General features: G+C 41.5%; 1 protein-coding gene across 3 annotated transcripts in view; it reads left to right on the top strand.

Moving 5' to 3' along the window:
* Window positions 1–18,457, top strand: part of fgf13b (fibroblast growth factor 13b) — a 28,735-nt gene extending 10,278 nt beyond the window's left edge. For 2 of the 3 annotated variants that reach the window (XM_074671700.1, XM_074671701.1), the window contains exons 3-6: window positions 1,526–1,636; window positions 7,284–7,387; window positions 10,600–10,798; window positions 17,120–18,457. In XM_074671700.1, the coding sequence (XP_074527801.1) occupies window positions 1,526–1,636; window positions 7,284–7,387; window positions 10,600–10,798; window positions 17,120–17,259 (554 nt within the window). In that variant the 3' untranslated portion in view covers window positions 17,260–18,457. Of the gene's footprint in view, window positions 1–86; window positions 959–1,525; window positions 1,637–7,283; window positions 7,388–10,599; window positions 10,799–17,119 lie in introns of those variants that run through there. The other variant, XM_074671699.1, reaches the window with a different exon arrangement.
* The last annotated feature ends 524 nt before the right edge of the window (window positions 18,458–18,981 follow it).

The following is an 18,981-nucleotide window of genomic DNA, read 5'->3' as shown; positions in this document are numbered from 1 at the left end:
ACACACACACACACACACACACACACACACACACACACACACACACACACACACACACACAAAACACGTCCACTCATACACACTCTCCAACCCCCTCCCTCCCCCTCCTCCTCCACCTCGGGGCGGGCAGGGAGGGCTGCAGCAGTTTTATGAACGGCACGGCTGCATCATGATCCCTCTCCTCCCTCTGAACCGGCCCCGAGCTGTTTCATTGACAAACATTCCGGTTGCTGCATTTGTGTCACGGAGCGCGTCGAGCGACGGAGCGGCACCGGGGGGAGCGGTGCAGAGCGGCAGCAGCTGCAGTGAGCAGCAACAACAAGCCCCGGTGTGGTTCAGACCAGCCTCTGTAAGCTGTTGATTCGCCGCTTGGACCCGGGACTAGATCCTTCCGCAATCCGCTCTTCTCTCCTGGGACAGCCTGAAGAATCCCCTGAGGGGGTGGAGAAGCAGACAGCTTTTGCCACTCAGACCCCTTTGAGGGTGGACATGAGGCGGCGCCGTTAAGGCTCACACTCTGGCACATCCCCGGATTTGTTTGACGACTTCCATGAAGCGCCCGTGCGCACTGATCATGGAGAATTCTGGACGCTTTTTTAATTCACGGATATCTACGAGACTGCAGCGCCCGGTGTGTGATGCGAACTGAGCCGTGGGTGGCGTAGACCCCCACCCGCTAACCCCTAACACCTCATCCACGACCCTCTCTCCCCTCCAACCGAGACGCACAAGCTTGTTTCGGTCCACAGGGGGAACATGTCCCGGGCAGCGGCGATCGCCAGCTCCCTGATCCGCCAGAAGCGGCAGGCGAGGGAGCGCGAGAAGGCGAACGCGTGCCGCGGCGGCGGCAGCCCAAGCAACAGCAAAGGCACAAACGAGAAGCCGAGCAAGCTGAACGTGTTCTCGCGCGTCAAATTGTTTGGGTCGCGGAAAAAGAGAAAGAGAAGGCGACCACCAGGTCTGAGAGTGGAGGCAGAGTGGCTGCAACCCCAACCACTGCTGTCTTTACCACCACCACCATCACCATCACCACCATCAGCAGCAGCACCATCACCTTCATCACCAGTAACACCATTACCTCCATCACCTGCAGCACCACTCCATCAACCAGCACCATTTCCTCTGATCACAGCTCCTAATCCACTCTATCATCCCTCTCCTGTTGCATGACTTCACAAACATCACATGTAAATAACTTTACAGAGGCCCGCAGCACAAGAAGAGTTGGAGCAGCATGTGTCTGCAGCTGATGGAGATCTCAGATATTCAAGGTCTCCATTTGTTCACGCTCAGGCTCCCATCATGCTACACCTGTCACTTCTTCTCTGACTTCATTGTGCGCCACATTGCGCGGGGGTCAGGGACCGATTTCGGCCCTGAAGGCCCTGTGGCTGGAACACAAACAGCTTCAGCTCCTCTGACACTTCCGGCTTCTTGCAGACTGCTGGATTTAGTTCATGAAATCACATGACTGTTAGAAGGGATGAATACAGCCAATGTTTCTCTTCTGCTCTCCTCCTCTCAGAGCCCCAGTTGAAGGGCATTGTGACCAGGCTGTCCAGTCGACAGGGCTTCCAGCTGCAGATGCAGCCTGACGGCACCATCGATGGAACCAAGGATGAGGACAGCACATATGGTGAGTCCTTGTCTGACTGAATCCAGACCATACAGATATTATGTGCACACAGGTTCTTTTCTTTCACTTCTACTGTTTGAGCATAAGCCTAAAATTATTTTCAATATTGATAAATCTGTCACATTTTTCTTTCATTCATATTTGTGTGTGTATTTTTGTTTTAATAAATGTGCAAAGAGGTTAAGGTATCATCTACTTACTGCTTTTTCACTTTTCTAAAACTCTAAGATTTTGTGTTCATTAGCATATTAGGAGAAAAATGCACTAAATCAGCACATTTTAGGAACAGGAATCAGCAAAATTGTTGTGTTTTGGTTTCTGTGAATGGCTGATATTTAAATTACATATTCAAAGTGTAGTTGCTGATTGTGTTTTTCAGTTTTTCATGAAATCAGTTCAACAGCTTGAAAATCATCTTCAGAGAACCTACCTCTCCATGAAAAAAAAGAGAAAAATATTGCAGTGTTGGCGACGGCAATGCATACAGATTTAAAAATGCATGCAAAGAGCTTTGTGTCTAGGTGTAAAGAAAATAAATTAAAAATGAGGAAAATTCAAGAAAGACAAACATCCAACGGTATCCAACAGTAGAGGCTGAAACAAACCTTCCTTTCCTCCCAAATTACCTGGAGCTACAACAGATCATTGCTACATGGGGAAGGATCAGTGTCCAGGTGTAATTTAGTTTTATTCCCATTTGGCCCCTTTGCAGATATCATCCAAAACCAATTCAAATCCAATTTAGTGATAAACTTCACCCTGCAGACATCTGTCTGATGTAGGCTTTGACCCAGACATTCACTCGACAACATGTCAAGTGTTCATTTAATTAGCAAACCGGTGCTAGCTTCTTCCAAAGGTCAGATGGCAATCTATCTGCGTTAAATGTTTCCCTGTTAAAGAAATCAATAGAAGATCCACAGGATGCACAATAAAGCGTTCAAATCAGTGACCTAATGAAACATACTCGTCCAAACAGATCTAATGAAAACTGTTTCTCCTCCTCGTATCTCATTCTTTTTCTTCCACACACAAACACGCACGGGCTACAATATGTGATTGATACGGCTAATTCACTTCTGCTGTCGTGCTTCAGACGGCAATCACTCTCCTCCTCGTGCACAGTTGGTGTTTCCAGCATCGCGCATTAATCTCTGCCACTTCTCAGGCCACCAACTGTCGTCGTCGTCGTGTAGAGCGAGAAAAAAAAGCAGAAGCTCTGAAGGCACTGTGCTCTTTTATTGGATAATAACATGGTGTGTACGACATGTTAACACCCACCAACATGAAACTAGTCAACCATAACTGGATTTGAACGGGTAAGCCATGTAATCCAAGTATCAATATAACCACAGTCATTATAAGAAACATGGTTGGCTAAATAAATATAATTAAACGAGGCAGTGAGTCATCAAACTGTCCAGGATAATTATGTGGCTGCCACCAAGCTTTTACTGTTAAACATATAAATCACATTATCTGCTGGTGCTCACTGGATGGAACCACAGAAGCTAATATAAATGTAAAATATAATCAATGGAATCGATGCTCAGATGCTGTATTCTAACAATGTATTGGAAAAAAAGGTATTTATAAATACAGCATAAATCCATTACCTGCTCAGATTATCCTCTAAACCCCATGAAATTACCAGATCACTGAAATCTTCGAACCAGTCTGACGTTTTGATGACAATTTAGCCTTTGAATGTGACAGTATTTCCTTTTTGTTAGGTGAAGTTTCTCAAAAATCTTGGTTAAACCTTCTTCTTTTAGATCTTCCAAATTTAAAATTTTAAACCTTTGGCCGAGTATATATTCAGATAAAAGTACAGATGCTTCAAACTGACTCATTTCCCCCAAATTTGTTAAAATACAAATTTTCTTTCTAGAAAACCTATGTAGGTAAGTTGGTACAAAGCTTGGCTAACATTAGCAGAGCTAGCACCAACAGCCTTCTGTCCTCTTTGTTGGTTAAAACCCACCTGATGTGGTGGGTATGTACTGTGGTTGATATCAGTTGGACCTGACCCAGCCTAAATACTACTGTATCTACATTTTCTGGATTAAAAACACGTACAAACCCAGGATGTTATTTTCTCTTGTTTTGGGAGTGTAAGCATTCGGTTGGCTCAATGATTGAATTTAACTCCCTTGCACCTTGGGACCTGAATTACTTGTTGTCAAAACATATTTATAATTTTATCATTGTAAGCTTAAAACACTGGTCATGTGTGTTCATGCTGTAGTGCAGCTGCCCACCACTAGTTGGGGCTGTTGCTCAGAATGCTGTAATGCTTTCCTAACCAGATGAGCACAGTTGACATATGCCACCTTGTGGCATGGTACAGTTCTGCCCTATTTTGATCCAGAAAATGATTTGTATGGTTTCAGGAATGTTTCTTAGCCCATGCAATTCAAGTTTCTCCCTGGAGCTTTAAGTCTGACTAGATTTTGGAGCCCCCTTATGGACGACCCTGTACCACTTGCTGCTCTTGTAATTTGCTAAGTAAAAACTAATCTTGCCTGTTTTTTACAGTCACTGAAAGTCAAATTAAAGACTGCCTCTGCAGGATGCTAATAAACCCTTTACCTAACACCTCCCCCCTCAGCAGCAGGTTTAGACATTTAGAAAAAATCTATAGAAAAAGTGAACGTTTGCATTGATGCTCTTGTTCCCCTCTATAAGTCATGCAGAGGCATCGGTGTAAATTTCGGTCTGATTCATTACCAGCTACAAAACTCCTCATGGGAGCTTTAAGCTTGTCGCGCTGACATTTTCCAGCATATTACCGAAGCTCGTTCAAACAGGATCCGTCAACACCTCTCTGTCTACAAACAGAAACCAGAAGGCCTGAAAACCAATGTGTTGTCCTTTGTTCGCAGATGCTGCATTCATATGCAGAAATGTGTTTACAGAGATTATATTCTCTGCAATCTAAGAGCATTGAGCTCAAACAGCTTTACGCTGTCTCTGAATTGTGCCATAAAGTTACAAATAGCCCTCGTTAAAGCACCTTGAATATAACGCTGTCAATAAGCCTATAAAAGGCTGCCTGTCTGCTGTTACCCAGTCTTAATGTCCACCCTAAAGCCAGAGCACTGGACTGAAAACACACTGAATCTGATGTCAGGAGTGAGGTATGAGAGAGCATGTGAGTCCACGAGGGCATATGAGGGATGGGACTCATTTTATGGCATCATGCATTGTCTGTAAACTTGATGTGTTAGTATACAATAAAAATAATGTCGATTTGCTGCATCAATCTGTCTTACAGTGCAGTACTTATATAGTTGAGCAAGATAACAAAAGTCAGAGGACAAAATAACAAAAATGATTAAATTGCTAACTGACAAAGAAGCAACAAATCTGAAACTTATTGAACCCCATCGTTAAGTCGTCAGAGATGCAAACTCACAAAAAGTGTGTGATTTGATGCTGTAAAGTCTGCACAGAAAGCTCACATGACTGATGATATTATACTAAGACACACACACACAAACACAAACACAAACACACCAAATCATGACAAAAGTTATCTCATGCTCTACATGTAGAGCAGAAACTGGGCATGGTGTTAGTTCATCAGCTGTTTCTCCCCCTCTCAGGATTTGTCACTCCACGTGGGCACACTGAAGGGCAGGGAACTCTAAGATTAAAGCCATATTGACAAATCAAACTTATTGCGTGCAATTAATTAATTGATTATTTTGACCATTGTGGTCCCAACAGAACCAGATTACTATTTGTTGTATAGATATGTTAAATGGCAATCGAAAACCAGTTCCTGTTAAGAATCAATAAGATAAAGTTCAAGCCATCTGCATCATTGGCCTTTATGAGTTATGATTCTCTTATCAATTCTTTGAGCTGCCAGAGCTGCCGGCCTTATGTCCACTATTCACCCCAGCAGTCTTAGCCTAGCAGATAGATAACAGTTTCTGTAACACTTTACTGTAGAGGTCCGCAAATTTCATCACTTATGTAATAATCAGACAAAATATTTTATTATTTCTTTGAAATTAGCACATAACTTCTTTGAAATTAGGACACAACTTCTTAAATATAACGTCCCAATTTATTGTCACAAGTCACAATTGGTAGGTCACTGTTTTTTCCAGATTCTTTGAAATTTACTCCAGATTGCAAGGTAAGAAGGTGACGATTAGCAAATAACTTATTTGAAATGAAATCACAACCCACCACAAAAAGTTTTTTGAAGTATCCCGGCGTTACTGCCTTTTCCAGAGAAGCAAGTGATAAAAAGCTGCTTAGATCTTGAAATGTTATGTGAATAAATCAATTTCCCAGTAAGCAGTTGATAGTTAGCACAGTTTCCTAAGAAAACTCTGAATCAGGACTTTCCATTTGAAGTCTAACTAAAGAACTGACTAAACAAAGAAATGTACATTGCTCTCCTCTGTGAGATTCCTATTTAATACATTTAACGTGGTATACATCTCCTAATGTTCCGAAGTGATTGCACTAGCTTGTTGCTAACATATACAGTGATTTGTGTTGATATGCTAGCGATTAGCATACATCGGTATACCTTTGATTTTAGAATTGTAACTGTCATCAAAAAAACACATCACAATTACTCTTTCTTAACAAGACTGAGAACTCCAAATGTCAAAATACTAACTAGTCAATCCAAACAGGAAGATAAAAGGTACATGCAGGCTCATGGCTGAAGTCAGCATTACTACGGCAAGCCCAGTGTTCATAACAACTCAAAATGTTGCTATAACTACTTTGACTATTTCAGTCAATAACATACAAGAAAACAATATATCTACAGCAATTGATGTGCGTTTTTTTGATTTATTAACTTACACTGAGACGTATCTGAATCCAAAGACCCTTTTTTTTTCAGTTATAGACTAAATTATATGTTGTTGCCTGTACCTGCAAAGCAGCTTTTTGTGCAGAGAAAATTAACAGGAAGAATTAATAAAGGGATTGATAAAGACTCTGGTGGATAAATGGAATCGATAAGGGCGTTGGTAGCAATAAAATCTTGTAAATAAATAAATACCCATGCCTATTAAATACCAAGTTTATTTGTTCCTGATCCAAGTCTTGCAAAGACGAGCTAATTGATCGTAAAGTTAATTAAAAGTCAATGTTTCAACACGTTCTTGGTCATTACCTAAGTAACTTATTAAGAAAAATGACAAACTTTCCCTAATTTCCCCCTCTTAAACTATTTAATCATTTTAACTTCATTATCTATCTGCATCACTTTTACCGCCTTCAGTGACATTGTAGTGTTCGTGTTACACGGTGTTAATAATCCTTAGCTGTCGCTGTACCAGAGTTATGTTGACTTCCAGTGGACTCTGACTCGGTGGCTCTTCTCCTAATGCTGTCCCTGCTCTGCCAGAAGTGTCTAAACCTTGCTTTTCTACGTGCTTGTTGACAGTTCTTATCCTTTTAATCCAACACATAATACCAGTCTATACATCACCACTTTAAAGCTGTAGCCTCACTGCATGGCTGACCTTGTAATGTATCTTCTCTGAGGCAAAATGGAGGTGTCAACAAACCTGATGCTGCATTGATATTGATGAGGATTTTTCTTTCTGCCTTCACTCTGTGTGTGTGTGTGTTTGTTTGCTGTGTGTGGTTGTGTGTGTATTTGTAGCTGTGTTCAACCTGATCCCGGTGGGACTTCGTGTGGTGGCCATCCAGGGCGTGCAGACCAAACTGTATCTGGCGATGAACAACGAAGGCTTTCTTTACACCTCTGTGAGTTCCTCACACGTACAGTGACACAGACCCACCATCATCCTCATCGTCGTCATCATCATTTGAGGCATTAGAGACCAAACACTGGTCTTTGCATCAGGTTGAGTAATGAAGCAGCATCTCTCAGTGTGACCACTCTCATTATGGTGCTATCATCACATCAGTACTTTAACTACAGAGCTGCCTCATGAGTCAGCTGTAATAATCCTGTGTCTGAGCCTCCCTTATCTCTACACTGATATTGTAGCTTCACAGGATTGATTTCAGATCATCCCCCTGCCTCCTTTTTGTTTATCTCCCTTCTCTCACTCTTTTATAGAAAGATTACTTTGTTGCCATTTACAAACTGCCCCTTGAAATTTGTCTTTCTGCTTTTCTGGCGCTCAGATTTACGCATGCATCCCTGCTGTGCATATATCTTCTCAGGCAGGTCAGAAGGCGGTGTTGGCTGCAGTGCGTTGCATTAAGTGCTCCGCTTTAGCTCTCAAGCGGTGCTGGTGGGTGGTGTAGAAGCAATAACAAAAAAGAATCAACAAAAATAACTCTCGGAGCAATCTAAACAAGCCTGTGAGGCAAAAAGATGAAAACTAACAAAGAGGACATGGAAAAATTACACACAGCTCCGTGCAATAACAAGCTGCAGACGCGTAAACAACCACAATATCTGACCCGTCCTGTCCGCTGATCCTGCATGGTTGGGTTATCTCTGTTCTCAGTCTCAACACTGATAACACTTTTTTTAATCTTCACACCTGTTATTACACGACACAGGCTGAGTGTATCAATCACACGCACTCTGCTCAACTTTTATTAAAATGCAGACAAGATTAATGGATTATAGAGAGAAGGAGCATGTTTTCTGTATCTTTCCGTCTCTCACAGCACCATCCTTCTCTCAGTGGGCTGGTTGGTATTCAAGGGAGTAGCCGGTTGCCATGGCGATGCAGGAATAAGGAAATGCAAATGTCAGCTGTCCTAAGTTGGTGCAGTTTGTTCTCTGACTCTACAGCCAGGCCTGAAATAATGATTCAAAGTGATGGACGTTGATGGCAATTCAGGGGAAGGATTAAAAACTTCTTTATAGAGTTGATGTCTCAAACTCAGACCTCTTGTTTGCTCTGGAGGTTCCCACTTCTCCACAAGGCTGAGGTTTGCCACATGGATCTCAGACTGATTTATCTGTCTCAGGTTAGAGGTTATGACCTGATTAAGCTCAGGTGCGCGGTTTTGATATGACTATCTCCCAGTCCCACATTTAATGTGTGCAATATTTACAATTCCTGCTCATACTGCCTCCAACAGACTACTCGCTGTAACCAATGAGAGGAGCAAACTTTAAGGCATCATCAACCAGAAATTACAACTCTCAGCAGCAAACATTATCAAAACTATATACAGAGCCAAGTTAAAATGTGAAAAGAAGACCATCTCATGGCGTTCTTTACCCTTCGTTGTTTTCTTCGTTTTTGTTGTTGCATGGCGGAACTCATACAAGGGTGACTGGTTGATGAAATTGAACATCCATGTTTGTTTATCCTAAAGTCATGCTTGAACACCTAAGATTCCACAAAAGCTCCTGTAAATGTAATCATTGCCCTAAACTTTAAAGGGCTGTCCCATTACACATGCTTGATCCCTTGCTTAGGCACTTAGCATGCGCATTCATATGCTCAGTGCCAATAAGACTGCAGGTAAGCAGTATCACCCCAAATTTAAATAGAATAGAATAGAATAGAATAGAATAGAATAGAATAGAATAGAATAGAAAAGAACTTTGTTGTCAATGTAACAATTACAATGAAATTGAAGTCACAGCAGCCATCAAGAAAACAAAAGTAAGAAAGTGTATAGAAAGTGCAAAAAGGTCCATAGAAAGATAGATGATGACAGCTTGTCCATCATTCTCCAGTTCAGCCAGCCTCCACCTCCACAGGGTCCAGGACTGAGCTTCTTCAGTCATGCTCCATCTCTGTCTCCTGCATCCTGTCCGCCCACAGCAGGCGAAGCTCCCCCAACATGGCATTGGTGTCCAATATTAGCTCCATTAGCCATGTCTGTGAATAGCATGATGCTACTCTGCCCTCTGGTATTCCCTCTGTTGCTGGGTTAGCACAGCTAGCTCGTCTATCTTATTGGAGATAGATCTCACGTTCCCAATAACGATGGATGGAAGGACAGGTCCATGTCGTCACTTCTTAGCTCACACCTGAGAACCAGCACGTCATCCTCACCTCCTTCTCCTCACCTTGTGGGAAGACATCAGGCCTTGCACCAGTTAGCATTGACATGCTACAGGCTGCTAACAGCTGAGTTCACATGTAAACAATGCAGCCATGTTTACATGTAGGATCTCCAGACAAACACAGGGAGAAAAAGTAGTAAAAATCTATGACCAACAAATGAGCCATACAAAGTAATGATCCACTCCAAGAACAAAGATGACGACAAAGAGATGAAAAAAAAACACAAGAAACGGACCAAGAAGAGAGAGCCGCTGCAAAAGGCAGCCATAGCCAACAGGGCGGTGCCTAGCAAAAATCCCACAATGCATCACATTGATGTTTATTCCCAATCACTTATCATCAAGAGCAATATGCTGCCAACAAATAAATTTTAATGTAAGACAAGTGTTTCAAAGATGGGTGTTGTAACTTATTATATTCAAGTCAAAACAACATAATGGTATAACTGTTTTTATAAAGAGACCACAGAACAGATGTTCCAACATTAGGCTAGAGCCTTTTTACCCACACACAGCATCTGATACACCGGTGGGTCTGAATCGGCCTCTTTCATTTCTTATATCTACATGGTGGCCACATGTGTATCACTTCTTGTATTTTGATCAGTAAAGATGTTGTAGTAGTAGTATTTTGAAATGGCCATACATGTTAACAGCGAAGTATCCCACTGATTAAAGAATAAATTTCACTAAATTGATGGGCCCTAAAATGTGTGGTCCGATTGCTTTAAAAAATCTTCCCAGCAACCATCCTCTTACACATCACCAAAGTGCGTGTGTAACCACCACACTCAATTAAGTGAAGAGAAAATGGGCCTAAGTGTTTAGTGGTCTTGTGGAATCGTTTAGTGCGTTTAGTCCAGGGTTAAAATCAGTTAGAAGTTAAAAGTTGTCTACTTTGTTCCAAAATCACCTCCTTCTTGCCTCTGTTTTCAGATATAATCTAAAATGCGTCACGTTTCTCCCTCAGGAACACTTCACCCCGGAGTGTAAGTTCAAGGAGTCAGTGTTTGAGAACTACTACGTCACCTACTCCTCGATGCTGTACCGGCAGCAGGCCTCAGGTCGGGCTTGGTACCTGGGACTCAACAAGGAAGGTGGAATCATGAAGGGAAACCATGTCAAGAAGAACAAGGCAGCAGCACACTTCATCCCCAAACCACTCAAAGGTAAGAACACAGAGGAGACAAACTCAAAGGTGCTTGTTTGGTTTCGAGGAGGCACTTTGTGCAATTCTTAAATCTGAGTCTACAAGAGTTGTTATTTATTTATCTTTTTTGTGTTTTTTTTTAAATTATTTTTTTGGAAAACAAATCAAAACAAACAAGACAAACAGATTAAAATAATGTGAAAAGACTTCGATACGGGATGCAGAGGTGGAACAAAAGCAACCTTCAAGGGCTCATGAAAAGGATCCTGCCAAACATCAAAACAAAACAGTCTTGTCACAAATTACAAGCAGGTTTTGTGAAGTGCTCATTGAAAATCTCAAAGCAGGAAATGACAGCAATTCGTAGACAAACAGTAGTTTTTATAGGCTTTAACCAACTGAGGAAGACTGACTAGGTACAGCTGAAACTGAGTCATGGTTCAAACTAAAAACTTCCATCACACATATAGAAACGAAAACTTTCCAGTGAGATGTTAGTTTAGAGAAAAACTCAAATTAATAACTGGATGAGTTTCAGTGATGGTGAAAATTCTCGATGAGCTCAGCAGTGTCTGGAGTAAAGTTTCAGAAAAACTGTTCATAACAAAGAGTTACATACTTCACCACTTTGAAGATGCTGCGGTGTTGGAAAACTGATGTTAAAAGTAGCAGAACAGGAATTAGTTTTTCTCAATGACCCTGTGAGATGTTTTTGTCTGGTTGTGAAGCAGACAAAATCAATACTGCTATTTTATGACCGACAGGAGAATACAAGACCCTCAGCAACAAGACGGCTTTTTCTACATGCTCAGTTTAGATACTTGAAACTATTGTGTGGAGTTAACTTCAGACCAGATATTTGACAGCACGCTGAAGAAACAGCCTCACGTTTTTAACAGCAAGTTTTCACAATGAGGGAATTGTTTGACTGTTGTAGAAAGCAGGCTGAAATTCTTTATCAGGTGTCACCACACCGATCAGACAGTTCATGTTCAGTTTTGCTGCCAGGTGAGTCTAAAACCAATCACAGCCCTTCATTTAGAAAAGAGGCGGGTTTTATAAGAGGAGAACACAGAGGAGCTGCTTCAGCCTTTTAACATGGCTTCTGCCGCAGGGAGGTCCACTAGATCTAATATTACAGCTGTTTTTTAATTAACTCAATGATGTTTCAACATTGAATCAAGGAAAAAACAACATTACAGTGTTCATTCATAAGAGAGATTCATATCTTTCTTCTTCACCCCACGGCTATTGTGTTGCTCTGTCACATGCTGCAATGTTTGGATTGGCTGAAGCTCTGTCTGACTGCTCCCTGAGACACTTTGATATGTTGTTGTTGCCAATTACCTTCGCCAAGGAGGTTATGTTTTTGGGAGTTTGTCTGTTTGTTGGTCTGTGAACAACAAAACTCAAAAAGTAAGAAACAGATCTTGATGACATTTTCAGGGAATGTTTGAAATTGGATAAGAAAGAAGTGATTAAATTTTGGAGGTGATCCGGATCACCTCCGGGATCCAGAACTTTTTTAAAGGGTTGTTTATCATTGTGAGATAGGGCAGTTTTCACCATATGTGTATATAACTCAACGATAAATGGTCAGATTGCTTTACAAAACAATACAAGACAAGGTCACCATAATTTCTGACAGATGTAAAAGTACGATCCAGATTTTGGCAATAATCTGGATACTAAGATCCAGAATATGAAATATGTACTGGGTCATCATAATTTTCAACACTGTCAGGAAACAAATTATCATACAAACCTGCAACTAACACCAAATTGTAGCAGACAGTCTGCTGAGAGGGACTATAACATTAAAGTAGGACTAAAGTGTGAGAATCACAATATGCTTGGTAGAGGTCTGCGCTCTCTGAGTGATTTTCTAGTTCATAGATAATAAACAGATTTAGCAGACACAGCTGCCATGCTAACCTTTGCCCATGAGAGGCTCCATGAGTGATGTAAGCAAAAAGTTCCTCACTCGGGCCTCAACTCAAATTTTTCTATTTAATTTTGGTGTGTAATGCTGGAAGCAGCAGTGTACACATGTCTCAGTATTTTATGCATTTATAGTGCCTAAACCATTTTAGGAGATTTTTTTTTACAGCCTGGCATTTGAGAAACATGACACTATGTGAATTAAAGTGATTCATAGCCCAAAACCTTTTAATCTGACTATGATGTGTAAATCCAGCTGAGCTTAGCCTGTGAGAGAAGATATAAAATTTGGTGATGTTGAGTAAACAGAGTATCCATCCATGGTCCCAGCACTCCCAGTAAAGGTCTGTGTGAGGACATACTAGCTCTTTGAAGAGTGCTTAAATTTTTAAATACATAACCTCCTGAATTATTCTGTGATGAATCTAACATTGAAAAGTGATCTGTTACATCAGGACTCTGTGGGTGAGCTTGGATCAGATTTGACTGACGGTGTCATCTCCCGCATGAAGAAATATCACTGTCTTCACACTTTGACTCTGACTCTGAATGAGAAACAGATCTCATGACTTAAAGTCTTTATGTAAGATGGTTTCACTGAGTAAAGCTGAGTGAGCTGTTAAAGCTCGGGAGCTGTGAAGGATGTCACAGCCTCAGATGCTTTGTTTGTGCCTGAGAGAAGTGTAAATTTCAGTCGGTATGACTCACGAGACAATGTCACTCTTCTTCTTGCATCTACATGCTGACCTTTTCATATTTATGAGCGTACAATTTTCATAAGTTTAAGAGTTTATTACTCAAAACTTATACTGTTCAGAATCTCAGGAAATTATTTAAAATGTCTTGCTTAGTCGAACATCTTGCAGCCCATAAACCACCTACACAGTTTTCTGAACACGTCTCTGATGAAAATTTTATTATCAGATGTAATCCAGAAGGGAGCAGAGTTGTATATCAGCATTTGAGGTTGTAGAGTGAAAAGATTTTAGGAACAGAGTGTTGAGGAAAGAACAGCAAAGCAGAGAGAGGAAAATACAGTTCAGCTTTATTTCGTGTTTTAAGATAAACAATGATTACTTGGATGCTGCAGGCAGAGATGGAGCTCTAAAAGGCTTCGTCCGCTTCGTCCCAAGAACAGACGAACACAGTGAGGGACTAGCTGGTGAACACAGTGTAGCATTAGCATCTAAACAGCCTGATATTTCCCTCAGGAGATGGTAGCACACAAACAAAGCCAAAGGAAAGTAATTATTGGGCTAACATTCATCAGATGGTCACAAATACAACTGCAAATGACTTCTAATGATGCTCCAGACCTGCAGGTCATCGAAATAGGCAACGGTTTCTTAATAAGCTTGCATCTTCAAGATCCAGTGTGTGTCTTTGTGTGCGTGTGTGTGTTTGTGAGGTTCAGGGGAAAATGGGATACACTATTCATGAGTGTTTTCATTCCTGCTTAAGGATCCGAAATAAAAACTGCTGTGCTTTCCTAACCTTAAAATGAGTTTCTTAACAACTGGGTTCCTCGTCTACTTTGTATGCTTTGTTGCTCCACCATGTTTCTACAGTAGCCCAGAATAGACAAACTGAGCACATACTCTAGAGAGGAGCTGTCATGTTCCCTGTGAGTGTCAGAGCCGCTGGAGATTCTCAGTTATCCGTTTAGTGCGATGTAAGATGCTGCTGAAGCCGACAAACTGCTCTTGAAAAATGTGGTGAATGCGATTTTTGCTGCTTCCATTGGTTAAAAATGCAAAGGAAGAAAGAATCAGGTTGAAAAGTTTAAGGAAAAAGAGAGTTTGATGCTTTTCTGCAACTCTTTCCTTACCCGTACCATACAAAATTACACACAAGCTGACTGAAAATAACTTTAAAACTGAACCTGAAAATAAAGTGAAGGGCGAAAAAACAGTTGGTGGCACAACAGAGCTGTATCACAGAAACAATTGACACGAGTTTTCTGGTTTAAAGGGCAGTCCAAAAGTGTGACCAGATCTAAAAGCAGACGCAGTTATAACCAGCAGACTGACTCAGAGCCTAAGTCCCTGCTCGGCGAATGAACGATCACCTTTCATCTCTAACTGGAGGTCTAGCCCAGCACATCTAAAAAGCCTTTTTGGATAATAAGGGGTTAAAAGTTCACTTATTCACTCTGGCGCCTCGCCATGTGAGGCTTTGTGAGTCATAAATAAGACTTTCAAATGGATGCTAAAATTAACGGGTAACCAGTGCAGAGAGGCGAAAGCTGGGGTGATGTGACAGAAATGTTCGGTCTTTGTGAGGAGCCTGAGTGAAAATGTTCGCACAGCCTGAAGTTCAGCGTCATCTCTGGCTCTAAAACTCAGTGATCCTGGCACGACAGCTCGGTTGATCAGTCATAAGAGACATCTGATTAAAGCTATCAGATTGGATGTGTTGTTGAACTCAGGTTGTTAGAAGAGAAAAGGATTATGTCACTTAGTACATTTTTTTTATTCAAATAAAAACTCCAGTTAAGAGCTCCTGTAAGTTGATTTTCACTGTTTGTGAAACAGATTGAGATTGATGCTGATGCCTCTGAATGATCTACTGGAACAAAAAAAAACATTCAGTAACAAGACTGATAATTTCTTCATTGTACTTTTGAACACCTGAAGCTGTTATGGGGAGGTGTCCGAGATCAGGTGATAGAGGAAACAGGCTTAAAATTGTTTAGCTGTTCACAATTAGTGAAATGTGTGACTATTAAAGAAAGCAGGATGAGTTTTTGTTGAGAAAATGTGTTGACATGCACAGGATAAGATTGGAAAAGAGAATAAAACATCTTTGTCCAAAGGGGGCGCCAAAAACGATTCAAAGTGAAAGTCTCCCACAAGAGCTTTGACACTTTTGAGAGTGATGGTGGAAGTTAAAACCAAAAATTTACACTGATCAATTCAGAGCATTTCTGTAATGTTCGTACTTTCAAAAGTCCCATATTCTGCTCCTTTTCTGCAGTTTAATAGGGTTCATTGATGTCTCCATGAAATGGTAGTAACATGTTTTGGTCCAAAAAGCCAATAAATCAAGCACAGCAGCATTGTTTCCAGGCTCTCATAGCCCCTCTGTTCAGAACGCTCTGATTTAGTGGGCGTGACCTTCATATGTAAATGAGCCACCGCTGATACCGCTTCACTCTTCAGCCTCACAGAGAGCGGCGCCATGAGCTCCGAGTGCACAATGTTTAGAAAACAGCAAAGCTCGTTTACTGTAACATTACAGGCTAAAACAACAGGCTAACCGCAGCTAAAGTTAGCATCCTGAAGCTAACACAGAGACAGGGGGGACACTGAGGAAAAGCTCTTACATCTGCTCCACAGCACACAGCATTTAAAATACTCACATTTCCAGGGTTCGAGGTTTGTTGGCGGTTGGTTGGTAATGCGCCTGGATTCAGGACCAGTCTATTTGCTAGCCCTCTGTTGTACTGTCCAAAGTTGGAAAAGCAGTCGGCCGTGAAGTGACTAGCACACACATGCACAGTTTTACTGAGTGTAGCTGGAACATTTCCTTGATAAATGAACTTTAGTCGCTTAGTCTTGTCTTCTTTCTGAGATGAGAAGCTTGTGCATGGAACTATGTGGCTGTTTACAGCCCAAAACAGAGCAGTGATGGCCCTTCAACTTCAGCATTCTCCTCCAGCAGCGGGGAGAGGAGTGGGCCGGGAGGGGGTGTGGGGTATCTGCTCCAGTGGACCAATCAGGTCAGACTTGCTCCTGATTGGTCAAAAAAGGGAATCGCTGACATCGGCAAATCCCCAAAATCCAAACAACTCGTTTTAGTTTAGGATTTTAAAATTCACATGCACGTTAAACTTTTCGCTATTTTGGTCCTTAATTATACAGTTGGTATTTTCTCATAGTAATTAAAATAGACTTAGGCGTTAAATTATTCTGTTCCCATAAAAAATACACACAACTAGATCAATACTTAATCTAAAAAAGTCATTAATAAAGTGCCCTTAAAGTGTTGACTTTGGTGCCCCCTTTTGACAAAGCATGTTCTATGTGAGCTCTTTTAGAGCTCTGGTAATTCAGTAACCTATTAAGTCTGTATCTGGAAAAGGGTGATCCTTTTTCGTTGGTGTGAGGCAAAGAGAAAGAGACAAAAGTAGCATGGATTAACTGATCCAGAAACTGATTTCAAAATCCAGATTATTTCCATTCAGATTAGAACCTTTGAGGAAGTGGTGCAAGAAACAACTGAATGTTTTTCTCTGTGTTCCTTAAAGATAATGTGATACTGTTGGATATATTCCCAAACTAGCATAAAAAATGATTGTGCCTGAACAAGATGTGCATACAACACCTAGGTTTGTCAAAACAAAGAAATGAATGAATACTTAATGAGTTTGTGTTTGTGTGTCTCTGTGTATCTTCAGTGGCCATGTACAGAGAGCCATCCCTCCATGACCTGACAGAACTCTCAAGGTCGGGCAGCGGCACGCCAACTAAGAGCCGCAGCGCGTCGGCTCTACTTAACGGAGGAGGGAAATCACCAAGCACCAATGACTTATCCTAGCCCCCCACCCCTCACAACTCACACACACACTCACACATACACCTACACAGACAAATACTCACACAAACACTCACACACACACACACTCACAGATCTCAGGCCAACATGCCCACACATCAGGCTGGTGAGGGGTGAGAGGAGGAGGAGGAGGAGGAGAAAAGGAGGAGGAGGAGGAAGCGAGGACAGGAATGTGTTCTTCCACTTCACGGAGCCCACTGTGACTGACTGTGATGTAAATAAATCAAGGACAATCAATTGATTTGGCTCTGCTGCTCTGGTCTGCAGAGGGACAGGACCTGCAGATCTCATCCCTCGACTCCTCTTCCTGCTGTATCATTCCCAGAGAGAACAAGGGAGTGGGGACTTCAAAAGAGAGTGATAGATAGGTAGAGTCAGTCAGTCACACAGTGAGATACACAGACTGTTACAGAGAACCAAAGAGTACAAGAATTAACTAAGTTACTGCTGTGAAAAGGCACCAGGCAGGAGAGATAGACAGCGACAAAGGAAGGGAGGAGGAGAGTCTTTATCTATTCTACCGTACGCCATGTTTACACAGAGCTCATGGGGTTAAGTCATATTTTTAAAAATGACGAACGTATTCCTTGTACACTTATAAGGACTGATCACTTGTTTGCATGCAGGTGCGCCTGTGTGTGAGAGAGAGAGCGCGCGTGTGTTGTGTGTGCGTGGGCAAACAAGAGCGAGTGTGTGCGCACGCATGTGTCCGGGTCGGGGGGGATTTTACCTTTTTAAGATCTGTTGTATATCAGACAAACCTCCTGAGGGCTTTAGCAGGTTAAAATAAGGTTTACTGTATATGCTTCCATGCTTACTTCTTACAAGCAATGCTGTTGTTACTCTTTCCGTTTGTTGTTGTTGTCCCTTGCTGTTTGTTTGTTTGTTTGTTTGTTGTTGCATGGAAGCTTGTGGACCTCTGCTCATTAGCAGCATGCCAAAAGGTCCTTTTTTTCTGGTCTTAAGTGTTCCTGACCTAAAGAGAACACTAGTGAGCCAACAGTATCATACCAGAACACTAGTGAACTAATGTGAGGGCGGGGGAACACTGCTGGACCAATAGTATCGCACCAGAACAAGAGTGGACCAATGGTGTTGGACCAGAACCAGTTTAACCAATGCGAGCACAGATTATCTTAATATTTTGGTTCCTGCTGTGGACAAACTAGAAATGCACTAAATAAACTCTTTCTAAAGAAGTTTAAACTTTCTGCTCTCATTTTGTCCCTGTATCTTATTCACATTATTAGAGATCAACTGAGTCTAAAAACTTTGTTTTTGTTTGAAGTTTCTACTCTGTCCATTCTGAGATCTGGGAATTTTTGTGTTTATTGACAAGGTTTCAGGACTCTGACACAAAAAAAGCAAAGGTATTAGCAATGCGCTGACAGGATTGACAAAGACATGTATTCTAAGTTTACATAATTTGTAGACGTCTTTTAATGTAACTTTTTAATCCTTTGCACACAAAGTAAGACTCATTCTCTTCTGTTTTGCGAGGGACAACTGTCAGCTGACAGTTAAATGCTTTTAGTCGTGCGTAAATAAAATCAATTCTTATTCTTTTGTTATACCGCATATGGAGAAAAACACAACCTATCTCACTTGTGTAATCTCAGAGGTCTTCATCTTGTTTTCATTGTGAAATGTGAAAAGGTATATCACTAATTATTTTAACAGGTATTCTACAAACACACTAGAGTT

This window comes from Halichoeres trimaculatus, unplaced genomic scaffold (genome assembly GCF_033239565.1).
Source record: "Halichoeres trimaculatus isolate MK-OKI-2021-1 unplaced genomic scaffold, fHalTri1.1 fHalTri1_scaffold_6, whole genome shotgun sequence".
Taxonomy (NCBI): domain Eukaryota; kingdom Metazoa; phylum Chordata; class Actinopteri; order Labriformes; family Labridae; genus Halichoeres; species Halichoeres trimaculatus.
Note: the sequence above shows the minus strand (reverse complement) of the source record. Positions and strands in the feature narration are given on the sequence as shown.